This window comes from Neodiprion lecontei, chromosome 2, assembly GCF_021901455.1.
Source record: "Neodiprion lecontei isolate iyNeoLeco1 chromosome 2, iyNeoLeco1.1, whole genome shotgun sequence".
Taxonomy (NCBI): domain Eukaryota; kingdom Metazoa; phylum Arthropoda; class Insecta; order Hymenoptera; family Diprionidae; genus Neodiprion; species Neodiprion lecontei.
The window spans coordinates 27,848,408-27,868,604 of NC_060261.1; the positions used below are offsets into that span (position 1 = coordinate 27,848,408).

Genomic DNA, 20,197 nt, shown 5'->3' on the forward strand with positions numbered 1-20,197 from the left:
AAAAGGCGGTTGAACCTACTGTTTTAGAAACGAATAGCACCTTGTGTAGAATTTATTACGAATCACTGAGAAACGAGGACGATTCATGCATCGGTGGTCAGGGTCATACTTATCCAATGAGTATCAATTTTACCACGCACCTAAACCTATCCGTGGCCTTAACCCGTTACCTTTCAAATTGCACGATGCCTTCGCCACGCCATCGAGACGCTGATAAACCGACTATGCGTAACTTTTGTAATTCTGCTTATGAGCAAAGGCATGCAGGTGCTTCTGCAGCCGGTGAAACCAGTTTCAGTACAACTTTGCTTTGCACCATTGCATCATTGATCCTGAAGGTCAACGTCATTTGCCTACCCGCAATCAAGAGCGTTCGAGATAGGATATACCTGTAAACGTTATTACATTCATTTGCAACCTCTTAAGTAAGTCTTGACTTAAGTCAACTTAAGGTCAGTTTACCTTCGTATTCAGACATTCTCGAGACGAATTTAATTTCTCAGCTCTGTAATAAGCTTTTAAAAAATATTGCTGGTGTATTGAATCGACGCACATCTGTTGAGACAGATATTCGGAATATTCAAGTGATAAGAGTGAAATTTTTTTGAGTAATCTTAACCCTATCGATAATAAAACGATTCATACGTTTTCTCATTTCTTATCCACAGACACGTATATTTTCTGGGACCAAAAAAAATAAAAAAATAAAAATCGTCGATGTTCTGCGAGAATTCATTGTTTAGACAGCAAAAATTTGCATTTCGCCGTTGTAACTAAAGAAGTATTGAAAAATTTTGTTCCTGCGAACAATAAACCGGTTCTTATATATATATTATGCAAATCATCGTGCAACTTGACCTCTCCAACAACTTTCCATTCGTCACTTATTCGTAGCTACGTCTAGCCGGGATAAATCGATGAACAAACGTACACTGAGAAAAATTTCATTTGTTACAGTAATTAGAAAAATTCAATAAAACAGGTGCCGTTAAAAACCTGTTTTAATATTGTTGGAATTACGAAAAACGAGATACGCGTAACCATTTCGCGCTGTTGTCGATCCTTTTTTCGTAATTGCAACGCAAAATCAGTTTACGAGGTTTACTCTACTTTTTTAGTTAAACAAGGCTCTAACGTCAATTTATCGTTGGACAAGCATTAAATTTTCGCAACAGTTACAAGAAAATATAGTAACAGTGATCGTGATGAGAAAGAACAGTAACGGATACTAGACTTTCTGGTAACAACCACAAAACTAATTTTCATTTTGTACCTAGAATTATATTTCTCGATTGTGGTAAAAAATGAAAATAGTTAAGGACTGAGCGGTAACCGAAACTAAAAATTTCTCTCAGTGTAGGTAAGAGTGCAGAATTTCGGTGAAACCCTACCGAACCTACAGAATCGCCTTTGTCGTAAATGCTAATGATTTATCTGATCAAACGATTTACAACACTGCGATATACGTGGTTGTTATTGTATCAATATGCTCATTGATTAACGTGCAAATATTTATATTTTAACGCTGAAAGAACGGAACTTGTATCGTGACTAGTAACTATTCAGAGTGTAATGCACGCATCAAAAACGTTTCAACGGTTCGAGTTCGCACGGCCGACACACGCCATGATCGTAAACGAATCGCAATGTATAATTATACGCGGAACAACGCCATATCGAAGATTTTTGATGATACGGATGAGGTGAAATTACTCACCTGTAAACGATTGGTCCCCTATTATCTCCAGGCGTTTATTCATACAATCACGTTTGGCGATCACGTTTACCCCAATTACACTTCGCCATAACTTTAACTCGTTACCGCATACAAAGCCATATTTGGCCGTTGAAGTTTTAACTTTTTTTTTCAGTATAATATGTTGAAGGATTTTGTTTTTTTCAAAACCAACTTTGAATACTAATTTTACATTTCTTCGTGTAACGGAATGTATTTTTTTCCATCTATGGTGAGTGTAAACTATCAAACTATTTGAGTAAATGTAAAACTTTTATTCCATCTTCTTCATAATTTATGCAATAAGGGGTCAACAGTGAATATCAGAACCGCGTTTTTTGCTCTTGCAATGAATTTTACGATGCAATGTAAGCGCCGTTTTTAATGTATGAACAGTGTATTTTCTAACCCTGCACTGCTTGGAAAGTTCGATTTTCGAAGCCTGCGGAGTGTGCGTAAGGTGTTGCATTTCCGAACAGTGCGGTAAAACGACTTTGGCGCATGCGCACTTTCAATCAACTCAATTTTACGCACGGAAGAGGCAACCAAAGTGACACGTTCAATTTAGGTTGGTGATAGCTTAGGTAATGTAGAGATCTACTAACTCGAGTGCAGGACAAATACGAGGCTAGCGAGTGAATCAGCTCGCAGTTAATGGATCCCAACATTACCCAAAGTTCGTTTTGGTGTGTACCAAAATGAATTTCACTAGAAAACTCATGACACGATGCGAAAACTAGTCCTGGTGGATTATTTCAATGTTTTGAACGTGCGTCAACAAATTTGACTTTTTTTCATTTCTTTGTGTTCGATTTTTAATGTAATTTAAATTCGATCCAACTTGCGATAGTAAATTTCGTCCTTAATCATTTATAGACGATTTTTTTGTGAACATTTTAATTCACCTGGAATCGAGTTTAATATATCTTAAATCGTTGTATTTTTATCTATTCATCTCCGTCGGAATACCGCCATGATTTGAATCCATGTAATTCCGTGAATAGCATCAGCTTTTTTATCCATCTCAATTGATCAAAAATTGATTCAAGTTTCTTCGAATCTGGACAAACTTCTGACGAAATATTGCAAATCCTTTTGCGGTTTGGAATATAATTCAGTAAACACTCTGAACTCTATTGTTATAATTAGATTGAGAATTACATGATTCGAAACCTCTAATTGTAACAATACCTGTTAATCATTTATAGCCATAAGCCAATTATAACTCCTTTAAAGGGCCTTCGAGGCGCAGGTTAATATCGAAATTAAGAGCGGATTTCACTTTTGAAATAATTTCTTAGTTTTTCGAGTCAATTTAAGGGGCGAGAGATAAAAAAACACTTTCTTACCGACATTAGGGGCCATCCGAATGCACACATACACACGTGCCTGCTTTGTTGCAAATACTTGTGAACGATTTCAAAGTCGACAAACACGTTTCAAACATAGTTTCAGAAATTTTTATAAATAATGACACTCCTCTTGCCCTCAATCTTTTTCCATTTACCGAGCAAAATCGAGCCCCGAGTGTAACAAACAAGAGAAATGCAAAGTCAGACAATCCGAGGTCGCGGTTATCATATTTCCGCATAATTGTCAGTTGGTATCGCACAAAGTTGCGAGTGAAATCACTTCGCATTAACTATCTTGCATTCGAAGTCGAAGCCTCTCACCAGCGAGGAAACAACGTTATTCTATCTATCTGTGTGACATACACGCACACTTAGTCGGTATTTAAAAGTTGATTACCCTACGTGAAACGGTCTTCGCGTGCAGTCGTGCTCGGCGAGCGAACATCGCCGGTCGATGATCGCGATCCGAATTCCGTGATAATATGCCGGACTGAAATACGAGATCTGTCCGTTTGAATTTAAAGTAGAAAGAGCTTTACGTGTTCCTCGCGTGCGTGCTGCTCTAGCGATAAGTGTGCGTCTTATCGATTTAATGATGTCAAATGTGAACGTACGTGCATCATTTGTACGCATCCCCAGACTCATTTGGCGATAAACGTACCAACGGTCGAACTGCTTTGTCTGTTCAGTGTTCACTCTCGGAATATATTTCTCCTCCAGTGACGATTTACACACTCGTATTGCCGCAGAGGCTGGTAGAAATTGCCTATTTTTCTAACAAGGGTGTAAAGTGTTACGAACAATATTTTTCGTCCTACGTAGGCGTGAAACAGGATCTTATGATCCGGTCGCGGGCGTAAAATCGCGTTTTCGGTCTGCTACAACGAAAAGAAAATTACGCGTACAAGTCGAGAAGTGAATTGTACTGCCAACCTTCACCTGCTGTGTTTATTTATGTAATCGAGTGAAACGTCAACAGCAGTGGGTTGAATTTATTGATACAAGTGGAACGGTTTAGTGTGTCGGAAACAATGTCTGTTAATGTGGAACATTTTTTCTTTACGAAATGTTAACGACACGGTGTACAAGTCAATTTCACTTCACTTACATATCTTCAGTTCTCGGCCATTATACGCTAAAACGGTAAATTTTATAGATCTTTGAACATTTTTAGATAATATTGAAGCGATGCCAAGTTTTGATAGGTTTTCGCATTGACAGAATTAAGAATTTTAATTTAGATTTAGCTTCGTTTAGATTTCTTACACGTGCAGCGTCGGTGCAAATATTGAATTTCAAATAAATTGTTTGAAATTTATGATTTCGAAGATTTTTAAATTGCTAAATTGAGAAAAATTCTCCGAAATCATACGAACGCGTGAATGTTTTGTATGTTGGGTGATACAAGTTCTTTCCGACGTTGCTGTACAAGAATTATTTATTATTTAAGTGAAAACGAGATATTTTTCTGTGAACAGAAAACAAGATTATTAAACGAGGAAAAAGGAGGCGATATTAAACATCACAAAATTTTCTTCCAGCTGTTTTATTGTTCGGTTTCTTTATAACGCAGCGTTCTTAATTACTGTGTTGTGAGGACGTGAGGACAAAATGAGGTGCTTATTCTATTGGATGTTGGTGACAGTTTCACTGATTGAGGTGAACGCACGGTTGCAGAAAACGTAAGTACCGATAACATGCATTTGAATCAGTTCGTTTTTTTCGATTATATACCCTTGATGTGAATTTTTTTGTTTATGGCAAACGAATGTTGATAATTAGGTCGTCGAATGAAAAATTTCATTAGGTCCGTCAAAAAAATAATTGACACAAATTTTTTCTTCTTTCAATCCAATGTTTATTCACAAAGATATAACCAGTCGAATAGTAGTATAACTATATCTAAGCACATTGTGACGTCACGCGTCAATTTCAAACTGCTATATCTTTGGTGATAAACAACGAATTGTAAAAAGGAGAAATACTTATCAATTACTTATAGACGTTTCATTTGACGGATCTAATGGAATTTTTGAATCAACGACCTAATTTCTTATAACTATAATTGATCGCAAATATTTGAATGCTTCGTACGGAGTGTCTCACTAACAATAAATGCTTTGCGAAGTCTGCCAGAGTCGAACAGGTTTTCATAACCTATAATTTTTTCAATTATTCCAACGTTAACGGACACAAAAATGGGCAAAACAAGTAGCAAGAAATTTCTCGTACTGACCAACTACTCCAGATCGTGTTATATACTTGTAATTTTACTGTACAACATGACCGAATGAATCGAATTAGTAGGTAGATAAATTACACAATAAAGATTAACGCAATGCAAACTTTCAGCTTCTATCGGTCGTTCAAATGCCAGAATCATAAATGCTCCAGGACTCTGCGTCCGCTTGCGGAACCTCCGCGTATTGGGACATCCTTGGAAGTCCTAGAGGAACATTCAACTTTGGCCGCCTGCCGACTAGTCTGCGATCCTTTTGCTGCCCTATGGCCAATTCCAACAGGCCTTACCACCCTGGGGAATAAAGTGAGATATTAAATAAAAAAGTAAAGCTAGAAACCGAAGAACATTGTGATAATCCAAATCGGCTGTCATTAATCCGAATTGAAGATTCCTTGACCTCCGATGGCGAGTAATAATCGAATTTTCAGGATTCCTAATTGCGGTATTAATCCTTATTCAGAGGAGTTTCTGTGATTCTTCTGAAATTCATTGACGCTGGAAATCTCTATATTTTTCCATTATTTATTTGTGATATTCTGTCATAGTTGTGTCATTTGGTAGGGAAATTTCGTCAAGTGTCTTCAATTATCTGCGATTGATATAGATTATGACTTGAGTATCGAGGAAACTAGCGAATTTGCAATAAATTTCAATAAAATTCAGAGCCTATGTGAAAAACAATAAATAAATCAAACGATTTCATCCTTTTGATACACATGGAACGGGTATTTTGCTTATCTATTTGTGCAATAATTGCGAAGCTTTTATCAGAAATAAAAACAAAAAAGTTATGCGATACTAACGAAGTTGAAGGACAATCCAATTGGATAGGAAATTCTTTTTTTTTCTCTCCAGTTAGACTAGTTGAACATCAAAACGAGCTTTTCTACTATTACTTTTCGTTCGAATAAAAGAGTAATTAAACCAAGTAACATTCAATTAATCTTTTTGCTACAAACATGTTTAATAAAAGTTAGCAAAAATATGAATTTATCTGCTATCAAGTTTGTGAAAGTTCGAAGATGAGAAGAGTTCCAGATTCACGGTATCTGCGTTATTTGGTACAATGTTTGTGCAGTACACGGAAATCCATCCCTACCAATTCAAATTCGTGACGTCAGCCATCCCAGAAGAAGTGAAAAGCTTCGTCGACGAGGTGACCGGAATTTTTACGCACAACCTTCAGAGCTTTTGCGACAGTGAATACTTGGCTAAGAATGGCACCTCGATCGCGGTCACTCTCAGTGTCGATTCTTCGGACCTCACTCTTGATTGGCTCACCATTGAATCGTACTCCTTGGATTTGCGCTTCGACGATTCAGGTATGTGAAAAATTTCAATGATCGAATAAATCTCGAAATGTTTTGTTCACTCAAAAGTCGAGGATCGAGATACGTTATAATACGAACAAGGAAATCAGAAAAAGATGGGGAAAGCACAACCGAAAAGGCGTACATCAATCCCATTATACTAAAATCGACCTCTTGATAGTCAAATAATTGAATTTTTTTTTTCTGTTTTTTATTGATAAAAGAATTACTGGTAAAAATGGAGTGTTTTTTTTCGATTCAATCCGTTCGAAAATCTTGAATAAAATGGTATAAAACTTCTCAAGGTCGACTCACCGACTTACGAATGATATCAATTAATTTTAATTAGGCAGCAAAGGCGAGGCCAGACTGACGGCTCAAACTGTATACGGTCTTAGACACGGGTTAGAAACATTGCTACAGCTAACAGCGCCAGTTATAATGCAGGGAGGCATCCGAGGCCTGGTTATCATCACCTCGGCGAACATAAAAGATGCCCCAGAGTTCGTGCACAGAGGACTATCGTTGGATACTTCCCGGAACTTTGTGACGGTTCCGGACATCCTCAGAACTATCGACGGTCTTTCATCCTGTAAAATGAACGTTTTACACTGGCACGTGACCGACTCCCAGAGCTTTCCTATCGAGATAAAACGCGTTCCTGCCATGACACAGTGAGCCCATTTGAATTTTCAGCTACTAAGATTCTTTGAGATGCGCCATTCGATCAGTTTGGTTGTAAAGTGATAAGATCGGGAGGGAACTTGATTGTTCTCTGGTTAAAAATTTTTGGGAGCATGATTCCAGGACAGGACATTTGAATCAAAAGGATGAAAAATTTGCTATTACTTTGTGAAACTTTGAAAACGATTTCCACTAAATTCATCACAAGCAATCGTCTAGATTTCGATCCGACAGAGTTGGAATCACAATTCAGAATACTCGAAATCACTCGGAAATATTTTTCCAAACGATTGCAGAAAAAAAAAATCACATCATAAATGAAACAGACTCGTTTTTCTGGTTTCTTTTTAGTTGACAATATCAGGTGAGAGTGATTGTATTAAATGCTAGTTACCTCCATCATGAAACAAAAACGAGTCATCAGTCATAATTATACTAGAAGTTATTTGAAATTCCTGTGAACGGCTACTTATTGAATAGTCACCCGACGATCCTCAACTGAAGCTTGGTAGTGTTATCACGATAAAATAATAGGAGCCAACTGAAATGAGACTAACTGATCAATCCCAGTTTTCACAAAGGTTTAAAATCAAATGAAAGTGTCATTCAAATCCAAAATTCAAAATTACCAATAGATAATAGTGTTGAACTTGACTTCATGAGTGCAGTTTTTTCCACACTGACTTCCAGATACGGTGCCTACAGTCAGGCAAAAATCTACTCAACCGAGGACGTGAAGTTGATATTGAAGTACGGGAAGGCGAGAGGCGTCAGGGTGATCCCGGAGCTTGACATGCCAGCACACAGTGGAGCGGGATGGGAATGGGGTGAAGAAGCTGGCCTCGGTCGACTGGGAGTTTGCATAGGCTCACAGCCTTGGCAAGAGTTCTGCATTCAGCCACCCTGTGGCCAACTCAACCCTACGAACGCTAACCTCTACAATGTCCTTCGAGAAATTTATAAGGACATTATAGACCTTTGGGGCCCCAGTGAGATCTTCCACATGGGAGGAGACGAGGTGCACTCTCTGCCTCATCGTCATTGCATATCGAGACTATGGCAGTAGGTTGCTTCAGAATTGACACCTTCTTTCTGATTTTTCACAGGTTTTCATACCCTGCTGGAACTCGACGAAAGAAATTACAGACGCGATGTTGAGCCGAGGCTTAGGCCAAGAAGTCGACGACTTTCTGCAGCTTTGGTCCGAATTCCAAGCGTCCTTACTTAACGTCGTCAACGAGGAGAGAGGCAAGGCAGGTGGTAGAAACGTAAGCACGATTCTTTGGTCCTCGTACCTCACCAGTCCAGAAGTGATCGAAAAGTATTTGGACAAGAACCGATATGTTATTCAAACCTGGGTCGAATCTTCGTCTCCGATACCCCGCCAGCTCCTTAATCTTGGATACCAGATCATCGTCAGCACAAAGAACACTTGGTACCTTGACCACGGCTTTTGGGGTAATACCAAATACCACACATGGAGGGACGTATACAAGAATCGTATACCCAAAACGGTAAGTGTTTTTGTATTTTTTGTCGAGGTGATTACTGGTTTGTGATTTTTGAGAAGACAGTTAGGCATTCTTCAAGGCGTTCTCAGTATACAGTTTCGTGTACGTGTAAAGCATCAAGTTGACCATAGTACCAGTCCCAAATTTATGTAAGTAGTGTAAGTGCAGATACTGTGAATATGTAGACAACTTGATTACAACCTTATCTTGGTTCAATGTTCAGATAAGGTATACCTATTTGAAGCACCTATACTTATTAGATGTGACATAGTATGAATACAGGCTGACACTAGAAAAACTGACAACTACAATGGCGTAATAATTTTTTTCAGTATATTTCACTAATTAGCGTGCGTTCATTATATACTAAGATAATGCTACGATGCCGTGAGCAATTTTAAGTTACGGTTTGAATTTTTAGAAGAAGTGAAGGAAAAGAAATAGAATTTATATTTTCAAGGGGGTCCCCTTGTTGAAACCTTGATCAAAGGTCCTACTAATTTCCTACTATTCCACAAACTATTGTAGAATAGGAGTCGAAAACACGATAGAACAAAATAGAATATGATAAAAAAAAATCTCAAATTTGCTCGGGGATTTTAATCCAGGGTGTGATTAATTTTGCGGAATGGGCCAAATGCAGATCGAGACTGTTGGTCAACAGATTTGAGCAGCCTTCGGGTCACTTTAACTGCACTTGACGTACGACTTCACCAACTGTCTTTAGTTTTTAATCACGGTGTACCTATTTTCGAAAAACCTCAACAATATTGAATATTTTTTCTGACAAGTGATAACATTTTCACTTCGACACATCACTAGTTAATTTTTAACTATATTTATTGAAGGCGTTACCACTGCAATGTTTTTTCTTTTCTAACGAAAGGACAAAGTGTTGGGTGGCGAAGTAGCATCGTGGGGAGAATACGTCGATAGCGGATCTCTGGACCCAAGACTTTGGCCACGCACAGCTGCAGTCGCAGAACGACTTTGGAGTAATCCAATCCGCATGTCGACCGCCAAAGTGGAACCCCGACTTCACGGACATAGGGACCGTTTGACGATCCGAGGTATTAATTCGGATGCCATGGCACCCGAATGGTGCGCGCAGCATGATGCAGAGTGCCAATGAAACATTAATATGCCGGAAATAAAGTCGACAATGAATATTGCGATCCAAAGTGTAGGCGTGAAGAGAGCAACATGGCGTCACACTGAACAATCAGCTGATTGTTTCAGTCCCAGTTTAAGCTGAATTGCACGAATATTGGTTAACAGAAAACTCCGTGCTAGCACTTGCACTTTTCTTTCGACACATTGGGTTGGTAAAGAGTGATATATGCGTTATAAAATGACTTTTACTATCAAACCCACCCCGGTTCGCCGTTAGGTGATTTTCTGCCGTCAAATGGCGTCTATAAATATTTTGTATGCTAGTAAATCATATCCGTAAGTCAAAAATGAGGAAATTGCTGGACCAACAATCGATCTACATGATTCGTTAATGTATTGGCACTGCAAGCAGGGAAATTTGCAGTAATTCAATTTCATTTTTTGACATGTACGAGATTAATCGAATACTGTGATGTATGTATGAAGGTTCTGTGTTTTCAGAATACAGCCTTTTATGTTCATTTTCATAAATATACAATGTACTTTACAGATTCTGTGTTTACAGAAATCAATCCTTCGTGTTTATTTTATAGATAGATCATTGTGTCGTATACTTTGAATGATTTCCGGCTAGATAAATCACCTGCGTAAAGTATACGGTTTGAAGTTCAATTCAAAATCTGTACCTGTTTGATCATTTTATTTCATGACATCGCGATAAAGAATCTACGCCGATGTCTCAGATTGGCTTTATAATTTTTTGTATGAAAGTGCACGACGAAAAACGCAATCACAATTTTTTTCAGAATTTTTCGTCCCTCAACATCTGAAGTATGATATGATCAGAAAAGTCTTCTAAAATGTAACCAAACTTTTGACACCTATTAGAAAATAGAGATTTCATAAATTCAAATAATAAATAAGAAAAATTAAATAAAAAAAATTATTATTGGATTGCATTTTTGACATAAGAATGAACATAAAACCTAATTATATTATCTCTCTCCATAGATATTTTTCGGCCCACATCACAATGAAATTTTATGTTCATTCTTATGTCAAAAATGCAATCCAATAATAATAATTTTTTTATCCTTAATCATTTTTCTTATTCATCTTTTGAAGTTATGAAACCTCCATCTTCTTTCTAGTAGGTATCAAAACTTTTATTATATTTTATAAGACCTTTCTGAATATTTTCAGATTTTAGAGAGTGATTTTTTTTCAAGTTTTCAAACCATACTTGAGATACGCTGGCTTGAAAAATTGTGAAAATAATTGATTGAATTTTTCGTCATGTACTTTCATACAAAAAATTATAAACCCAATTTCAGACATCGGCGTAGAATTTTAATCCTGATGTAATGGAATGCCTCATATACAAATTCAATGTTTATCAGTTTCTACGATAAGCATCGCTACTTGTGATGGATCCAGAGTGGTGCAATCGAATCGATGTTTTGTTCCACTGATAAAAGAGTTACATTCAACTCTTATTTATCTATACCTGCGATTCGCGGGTATGCTCGAAATATTTTATTATGGATTGACCCTGAGGTATTTGAATTGAATATCAACATACTAGATGGATCCGTATAACTACAGAAGCTACAAGTTTTCGTTCTGTAACGATCAGTGAATGACAGCCTAATTTACTTGTTAAGATTTGTAAATTTCTTTGAAATTCGCTATTCAATATTAACATCGTTATAAACATTATGTGTTGAAATGTACATAATTAACTTTTAAACTTCATTTCGATTTAACACAAGAATTTTAACGCATATGAGATGCCCCGATTGCAACCATTATTTCTAATACTATGTACAAAGTTATTCTACATATAGTTAATATTAACGTATAATATAGTCACACAGATAATGTTTGAGCGAAATAATTTGGTTTAGGTTAAAAAATTTTCATGATCTTCGTATGTGTGACAATTTTGAAATTGCTGGGATCGGGAGCAGTAGAAAGTATATTTGATTATAATTTTTGGCCTTTTTAGTGAAGACATACTAATATAAATACCTGATTATGCATTGTGATGGCATTAACATTTTGCGACATTTATACAGCATTGGGGGCTGTTAGGATAGTGATTTGAAATGGCAAATATCATATCGGACAATTATTATCTTCCTTGAAAAAAATATTTTACGTTTAACGACGTTCAACAATTTTACTGTTTTCTGAAATTCATTCGAAGAATCTGAAAATCTAGGACTGTTAATTGGAAATGTGAAAAAGTGGAGAAAGTGAAATAGTGAGATGAAGTATTGGGACTGCGCGCAATCGATTTCTCTCGAAAAAATGCGTCGATAGAGTGTATCAAAGAATTGATTCAAGTATTTTTCAAAATCGGCCAAATTTCGACTGAAACAAGCCTTTGCTTTTTTTTTTGCGATTTTCAAAGCTCGAAACTTTTCGTCTTAGAATCGTTTTGCAGAAATATTTTTCGACTAATTGAACCCTCAGGAATGCAGAAAAGACATCAAAACGAGCGTAGAACCAACAGCAGAGGAATTATGAACGATATTTTACGTTTTTCGGCTGTAACTTTTGAAACGTTGCTTGCAGCGTACTTCGTAGAACTGGTCTATAAGCTCTATAAGTAGCTGTTCGACATATAAGAAAGTAATCCAATTCATTCTCGTTATTCTAGAATCATAATACATGTAATGCATGGAAATGAATCAAGTGCTGATATATTTTTTATTATGGTTTATTGTTCATAAGAAAGCCCCTGGACACCCCGCAATATTTTTAGTATAAACTATACGCGGTAATAAACGTACGAAAAGACATCTTAATTATGCACGACTGCACGATTCGGGAATAATGAGAATGAATTAAATTATTTTCCTACCTCGAAAAACTATTCCCGTTTATTCGATCTTCTTCTCGCTCATTCATTTTCTCCTTTTGTTCACACTTCCAATCAACAATCCTAGATTTTTCAATTCTTAAGACAAAAACGCAACTGAGAACCACTGATTCAATTACGTAATTCAGACTCACGGCAATTCGCCGTTGCGTCGGTATTCATTTTCATGAACGTCATTCTGCCGCCGCAGTCGCGTCGATTTGACGCCCGTGTAAATTCAGCCTAATTCGTCACTGACAGTTATTGGTTATGAAGAACTTCCACTTACCAGCGGAGTCGGTAACTAGGTCGGTAATTCGTGAAACTGCTTTTACTCCCCTCAGGAAAAATAACCCAGGGCTAACTTCATGTGCATATTTTCAGTCATACATAGCTAACGTAGCTAGTTGTCAAGTGTCAGTGGTCGAGCATAGTCTGTGTTTTAGAGCTCTTCGTGAGTGAAACAACCGAAGAACGCGAGCATGGCAGAGGTTAGATTTTCGGTGCGTGCTTACAGCAAGATAGTTTTACACGCAGCGAAATATCCCCACTGTGCAGTAAACGGTTTGCTACTAGCGGAGCAGAAACCGAGGGATGCCTCCAGATCGAAAGAACTCTACATCGTCGATGTTGTGCCCCTTTTTCACCTCTGTCTCCATGTATCGCCGATGGCCGAAGTCGCCTTGACTATGGTTATTTTACCTACCTTCATTGTTATTTATCATTCACGTATCAGCTATTCGTATACCTGGCACAGGTCCGCGGTTACTTGACTCGCAATTAGAACTGCAAAGTTCATATTTGAATTCAGTATTTTTCACATAACAATGATGATCTTTTATAATTTCTAACTTGTAACATTGTTTCTTGGTTACTGCAGGTCGATCAAGTCGCTGCTCACCAAGGTCTGCTAATTGCTGGTTACTATTTGGCTAACGAGAATTTATTCGATTTGAGGTACGTATTGCCAGCTTTGAAAAGTCCATTGAAACTGGATATTTGATATGTCGCACCTGAAGTTCCAACCCATCAATCTTATCTGTAAAACTTGACCGATCACTAACAATAAGTTTCAATACTAAACTGATATGGGTCAATGTGATATTCAACCTGAAGTATGTTTCTTATTCATAGATAGCTTGCCAAGTTCCTTTTATACTGAAAAAAATTATCAGAGCTTAGTATTAGTGATAACTTCAGGTAATTCGACCTAAGAGAAATTATAAATCGAAAAACCAGTCAAAAAATAATGTCGACCACTATTTCTGAAGCCTCGTCGTGTGTTTCGATTGTCCTGATCGAACTGAAAAGAACAAGTCTTATATTTGTGTTCATCGCAACAATAAATGATGCTTTTTATATATTAAATGTTGGTGTGATTTTTTTAGCGTGGACAAGCCAGCTCACAGAATAGCTGACAAAATAGCGGAGAGCTATGCTTCTGCCTTATTAGTTGTGGTGAGTATGCAGGAAATTGGCAATTGTGACAATCTGACCCAATTTAGATATCCTTTGGTTCAGTTGTCATTTCTATTTCCTTGTAGAATATAAAATATTTTTGTGAATTCTATTATAAATTTTGACAATCGTCAGAAGATAAGATATTTCTTATTATTAAAGAAAACCAGTTTTGGTACGTATCATGAAAATTTTAAATGCGATATTACATGCCTAATAAGTTGTACAGCAGAAGGGAAAGACATTTTGAAAAGACTTTAAAAATTATAGGTCGACAACAGGAAAGTTACGCTTCGCATGGAAGAGAATCCTTTGAGAGTTTCACAAAATGTAGATGGAAAATGGAAACCTATAGAGAAAAATAAGTATGGAATATTTATTGTACCTGATAACTAAGCACCTTGGTAACGATCAGCAAGTAATAACAAAACTCGTTATTTTACTTATAGGATAAACTTAGATAAAGATGTTCTAGAAGGAGTTTCGACGATGTTGCAAGGGCAAGATTACCGTGATCTTGTCGACTTCGACAATCATCTCGACAACATATCCCTTGATTGGCAGAACAACGAATTAAACAAAATCATTGACGAAGCAATAGAGGCTGTTGGTTTAGGTTCTTAATTCACTTGTGCGAAATAGTGCCTCACGAAAATTCCACGGTACTGTTAATTCCCAAGAGGAAAAAGGGGAATAACTTGGAGAGTTGTTGCAAGCCTGGAAAACTGAGCAAAGTGAGGGAATTTTTCAATATACAAAAAAAAGTTTGGTGAATACGGCTGAAAATTTTTATCTGGATTCGGAATTCACGTCGATCATTGACATAATCATGAATAATGCAAGTGAATGTTTCAATTTGCATGTCAATTGGTAAATTCATTCGCGTTCTGATTTGTACGACAGTCATATTTTATCTAAATATCAACAAAACATGCAACAATTTGAATATTACTCGTTCCAGCTTTGTATTCTAGAACATAACGTTATCTCACATAGGTTCTGTAAAATGAATACGCAGTTCGCCACACATTCCGTATAAATGGTACTAAAATCGTATTCAAGAAATATTCTTACTTGGAAAACATATAAAAATGATAAATTTTTCAATGAAAAATTTGTAATAACCCTGAACTTTGCACAGAATCTTTGAGTACCATAATTTTACCAATGTTATGTTCAGTGAAAATAACCTAATTTAACAAAAAAAAATTCTATATTTGTCTGCACCTTTAAATCTTTTGTGTCCTATTCACAAAGTCTATAATAAAACATGCAGACCTCTAAAACCGACGTTCGAAAGACTATTTCAATGTTGCACGTCTATTCTTACACATAGGTGCATATTATGTGAGTAGGAGAAAAGACGAATTTTGATATGATTGTGAAAGAAATGTTTATTCGGTTTAAGCTTCTCACAAATGATTTTTTTGTTCATTCTACAAAATTTCAAGTTATTTGTAAGAAATTTTACAAAGTAGTTCGCTTGTATTATTTTATTTGTTTTTTTTTTTATTGTTGTTGTTATTATTATTATTATTATTTTTTGTTTTGTTTGTCAGATTTTTATCACTTTTCTTTTTTTAGCAGTATACGATACATAATTAAGCCATCGGTTATTTAGTCTACTCTTTTAACTTTATAGCTGTTCAGCTGTACACAAATTACCTACACCTATGTCCCTCGTCTCGCCTTTCTCACACTCATTCCTCGATTCTCCGACCTTTTTTTGTTTGGTGACATATTTCTGATTACTACGTGCCCTTGAAATTCATTTGAATCGCACACGAGTGACACAAACAGTAATAGAAATTTCAACTTTTCATTTATTCAGGTACAAAGTTCTTGAAATTTTATTTTACATCGGTATCTATGTACTCATTCACCATACAACAACACTCACCGGTTGTTTAAAACTGCGGATCGCGCCTCTACATCTCTCATTAAAAAAAAAAGAAAAAAAAAAAAATTATACTTATTATCTGTATGCTGTTTCGTAGATTTCAATTCTTTAGACTTTATCTGCTTGTAAGCACAGACTGGATATTTAATCATACCTTTCCTTAAAATACATTATTATGAGGTTGAAACAAATGATATTTACTTTTTCTTTGTGAAAAAATTATTTTTCCTTTTCACTGGAAATAAGAAAAAGAACTTCCTTGTTTCCTCGCTTTCGAGTGCACACCATGTGGTCAAATTTTGCATGAAAACGTACGAATATGTGAGCCAATAAACAGTTTTTCACATCACCTTATTTAATCTCGCGAAAACGAAAATAGGCAAGAATAATTCTCTGCACAATTTCTTTCCAGCTCTATTTTATGGGGTGCGATAGATACGTGCAATAATTTATCACAACCATTTGTTTTCTTGCCACTCAATGCGATCTACTCTAAAATCGCCGTAGTTAATAACCTCCGATAAATTAATAATTCACTTCATGGCTTGTAGTTTGTTTCTATTTCTTTAACTTAAGATATTATAAATCAAACTGCAACTAGCCTCGTGTTCTTTGATCACTTGCACTGTTTGATTATGTTTAGCTTAAACTCGTCGTCATTGCTGTGGTATATTATCCATATACTGTCGGTAATATTTGCGATTTTATTTTTATTTATTTTAATGTTTTGTTGAAAAATAGCACCCGTTAACATTAGTGTTATTCATCTATATATAATTTACGTATAATATGTATATTGTTATTTTTCATACCATAACGTTATATATATATATATATAACGTTATGTATATATATATTGTTGTATTTGTCGAAGAATTGTAATTTGGATAGTAATTTAATTTTTTTTTCTCACAATTTTTAAAAAATCTCGTCAAACTTAACAACACGATATGATCAAGCATATATGTATACATATATTATTACATATATTTACGCACCTACTTAGAAAAGTAGGATTTAAAAAACTTCTTTAAATTTATAACCTATTTAACATTTTTTTTGTTAGTGTCTTACTTACATTTATGTCTAGCTCTACACGTAAAAATAGTGGCATACTATTCACTAAGGCATCGATCAAGCTATCGCAGATTTTTCTGACGTCTCTATGAACTATACACAATGGTGCTATAGCTGCTTCGTGCGACATTAATATTATTTAATTTATTAACTGTTACATCGTCGTTATCATAAATATTAATTTTGAACCCTAAACTCTGTGCCTAACGTACAAATTATGTTTTCTGGCTGCAGGCTTCATTCTAAATATCTAATACTTTTTACTGCGTTTTTTCCCATGTTGTCTTGCACTTCTCATGCTTCGTTAATTCAATCGATTCTTATTCAACGGCAAATAAGCGTATATGCATAAGAAATATTCTTTGGATGATATCTGGCGAGTACAGAATTTTCATAAATTATCACAAATTTATAATAGCTTTCTTCCGAACTTTTATCCGATCTCGATTTCGTTAGAATGAGAAACCTCGTTTTTATTACGCAGTATTTCCGAATCACTGCCCAGGAAATTTATACTTGAATACTGATTGTAAGATAATAATCCATAGTTGATCTTCGCTATAACACATTTCAAACAAATGACATAGACCTCGACAATAATCATGCGTTTAAAATATTTTACTTCACTTTACTTTTTCTTACCAAAGAAAATTCTATATTTTTATACAGTGTAATTTGAGCTTGCATTTTTGTGAAAGTGACGTGGTTTCAAACACTTTTAGTAGGTCTGACAGAACTTGGAAGAAATGCAGAAATTCGTTAACAAAATAACAGCATTGAGCCATAAAATATCATCGACACAAGTTTTTTGTTTTTATGTTGTTGAACCAGAATTTCTCTAAACAAAAACAAGAAAAATCGGTCGTCAGCTAGAAAACAAGAGACAATAAATTTTTTATAATACAATCTAGCCTCACTGAATGTTTCAGTGAATTTACACCATTCCGTTATATTTGCGCGCATTACGCATAACATTCTTGCCATCGTATCTTAAATTTCAAAATTTGTGCAAGAAATTAAAAATTTACTTATAGTACTTGTTGTACAGTTTTTTTTCTTTCTTTAAACGGCTTAACGCTAAAAATATATAGTATATCGATTTTGTTTATCGGCATTTCCAACTATTATATACCAATAATACGGTCAACGATAAGAATGTTGTTTTTTAGATCTTTTAAAGCGTGCACTAAATTAGGAAAATTGACGAAGTTTTAGCCTTCCAGGACTCAGTATTTGCTAAATTTTCGGAATGAAATTTTTTATTCATACAAAATCGGATGCTTTCGTCAATTTTTATATTTCCATTGCTGCCTGAAACGTATTATGAAAAGTTACACTCCTGGTATTGAAGAACACTCATCTTGTCGAATATATTATTTGTTTAAACGTAGACACTCGAAAATATGCAAAAAATACGATTTTTATAAACCGTACCTTCTCTTCCATAATGCGTAGTGAAATTTTTTTTTTTTTTTTTTTATTCTTATGTATCTGAAAGTTGAGAGTTTTTCAATAGGAAATTTTTAAAGTGAGATAAATATGATGTAGTGTCACGTGAGCTACATTTGATTTTATTTAAAAGTGCAGGGAATGAGCGATTATCTTAAAATTTCTCTCACGTATTTATCCAAAATAGTGACGGCTAATTACCGTTAATAACATATTCCATAATGGCATGCAGTCACGAACGACTTTTGTACAAGAATGAAATCTTATTTCAATCCTATTCATAGTTATCACCGGTATTACATTTTATGCAGAAAATATAACTGACTTGACGATAAACTAAAAAAAACAAACGAAAATAAAAAATTGCAACAACTTATTATTTTTAAACCTCAAATAAGGTATTATATCAACTCAAAGCTCTCATATCCAGCGTGGCGAGACTGGATATTATGCATAGCAATATTTAAAAGGCAAATCTCGATATTCTATAGTTATACAAACAACTTTTTCTCAAGACATGGTCGCAAATAGTAAACGAGTGGCAAGAAAGTGCAAAAATCGTCATTTTCGATATGGTACACCACTCATAAAAATCTGAAATAATTCGTGAGGGTAATATAGACCTAAAACAATGAAATGACGAAAAAAGTTTTCATTACGTCGATTAGCTTTAAAATCTCTCGAGGCTGTCTCTTTGAAATCTTTCGTATCTTTGCCATCTAAAACAAACAAAACCTAATATTTTGACAATTTTGTCATAGGCATTTCTTTAATTCTTTATTTATCGTTAACATCTTCGATTGTTTTCTCTCTCATATCTGTATTTCATTCAAGTATTGTCGTCATACTTTCAACATAATTTCCAAACCGCACAACCATTAAAATGTCGCTACCATGCGCATAAGAAAATCAAATGTAGTTCACGCGAGTCCTCGTGGCCACCCCAATTCGGAAATTTGCGTTTCATACCAATAAACTCAGAGTTTACTTGAAAAAAAAAAAATGCAATTCAAATTTGCGCACTATGGAAAACAAAGCCTTATTTTCCTAAAAATCGTGTTTTTCACGTTTTTCTTACGTGTCTACGTTGAAAAAAATAATCTACGCGGAAAGATGAGTTTTTTACATCACGGACATTTTTTTTTCCACGATTCGTTTCCGACAGCAACGAAGATAAGTCCGTGGATAAAAGTCGATTTTATAAAATTAAAAAATTGCATTTCAAAATTATCGAGGATCGCAAGTTGTAGATGACTAAAACGTCGTCAATTTTTCTATCTTATTGTTAGTGCGCATTTTAGTTTAAAATTGTAGACAATTCAAATTTTCATCCCGGATTATTGCCATGTAATTGGCGGAAATGCCCATATTGTATATTTGCAGTACACATTGGTGGGGGATAACTTTATATACAGAATAACTAATTTTTCTCGTGCACATAAAATTCTGCAACGTTGTGTCGGTGACTCTGTGCAAGGAGTATCTAATTAACAATTTAAT

At 35.4% G+C, this 20,197-nt stretch overlaps 2 protein-coding genes across 3 annotated transcripts; both read left to right on the plus strand.

Moving 5' to 3' along the window:
• Positions 1-3,502: 3,502 nt before the first annotated feature.
• Positions 3,503-10,496, plus strand: LOC107222844 (chitooligosaccharidolytic beta-N-acetylglucosaminidase). Of its 2 annotated transcripts, none has more exons than XM_015662362.2 (8): positions 3,503-4,230; positions 4,629-4,769; positions 5,440-5,632; positions 6,408-6,651; positions 6,989-7,313; positions 8,014-8,341; positions 8,430-8,837; positions 9,721-10,496. In XM_015662362.2, the coding sequence occupies exons 2-8, from the start codon at positions 4,699-4,701 to the stop codon at positions 9,964-9,966; spliced, it is 1,815 nt and encodes a 604-aa protein (XP_015517848.1). In that variant the 5' UTR covers positions 3,503-4,230; positions 4,629-4,698; the 3' UTR covers positions 9,967-10,496. The 2 variants fall into 2 exon arrangements, with proteins under 2 accessions (XP_015517848.1, XP_015517849.1); XM_015662363.2 differs by having other exon boundaries at positions 4,661-4,769.
• Positions 10,497-13,112: 2,616 nt separating this feature from the next.
• LOC107222837 (ER membrane protein complex subunit 8/9 homolog) lies at positions 13,113-16,894 on the plus strand. Its single transcript, XM_015662355.2, has 5 exons — positions 13,113-13,505; positions 13,694-13,770; positions 14,202-14,271; positions 14,542-14,636; positions 14,721-16,894. The coding sequence occupies exons 1-5, from the start codon at positions 13,296-13,298 to the stop codon at positions 14,893-14,895; spliced, it is 627 nt and encodes a 208-aa protein (XP_015517841.1). The 5' UTR covers positions 13,113-13,295; the 3' UTR covers positions 14,896-16,894.
• The last annotated feature ends 3,303 nt before the right edge of the window (positions 16,895-20,197 follow it).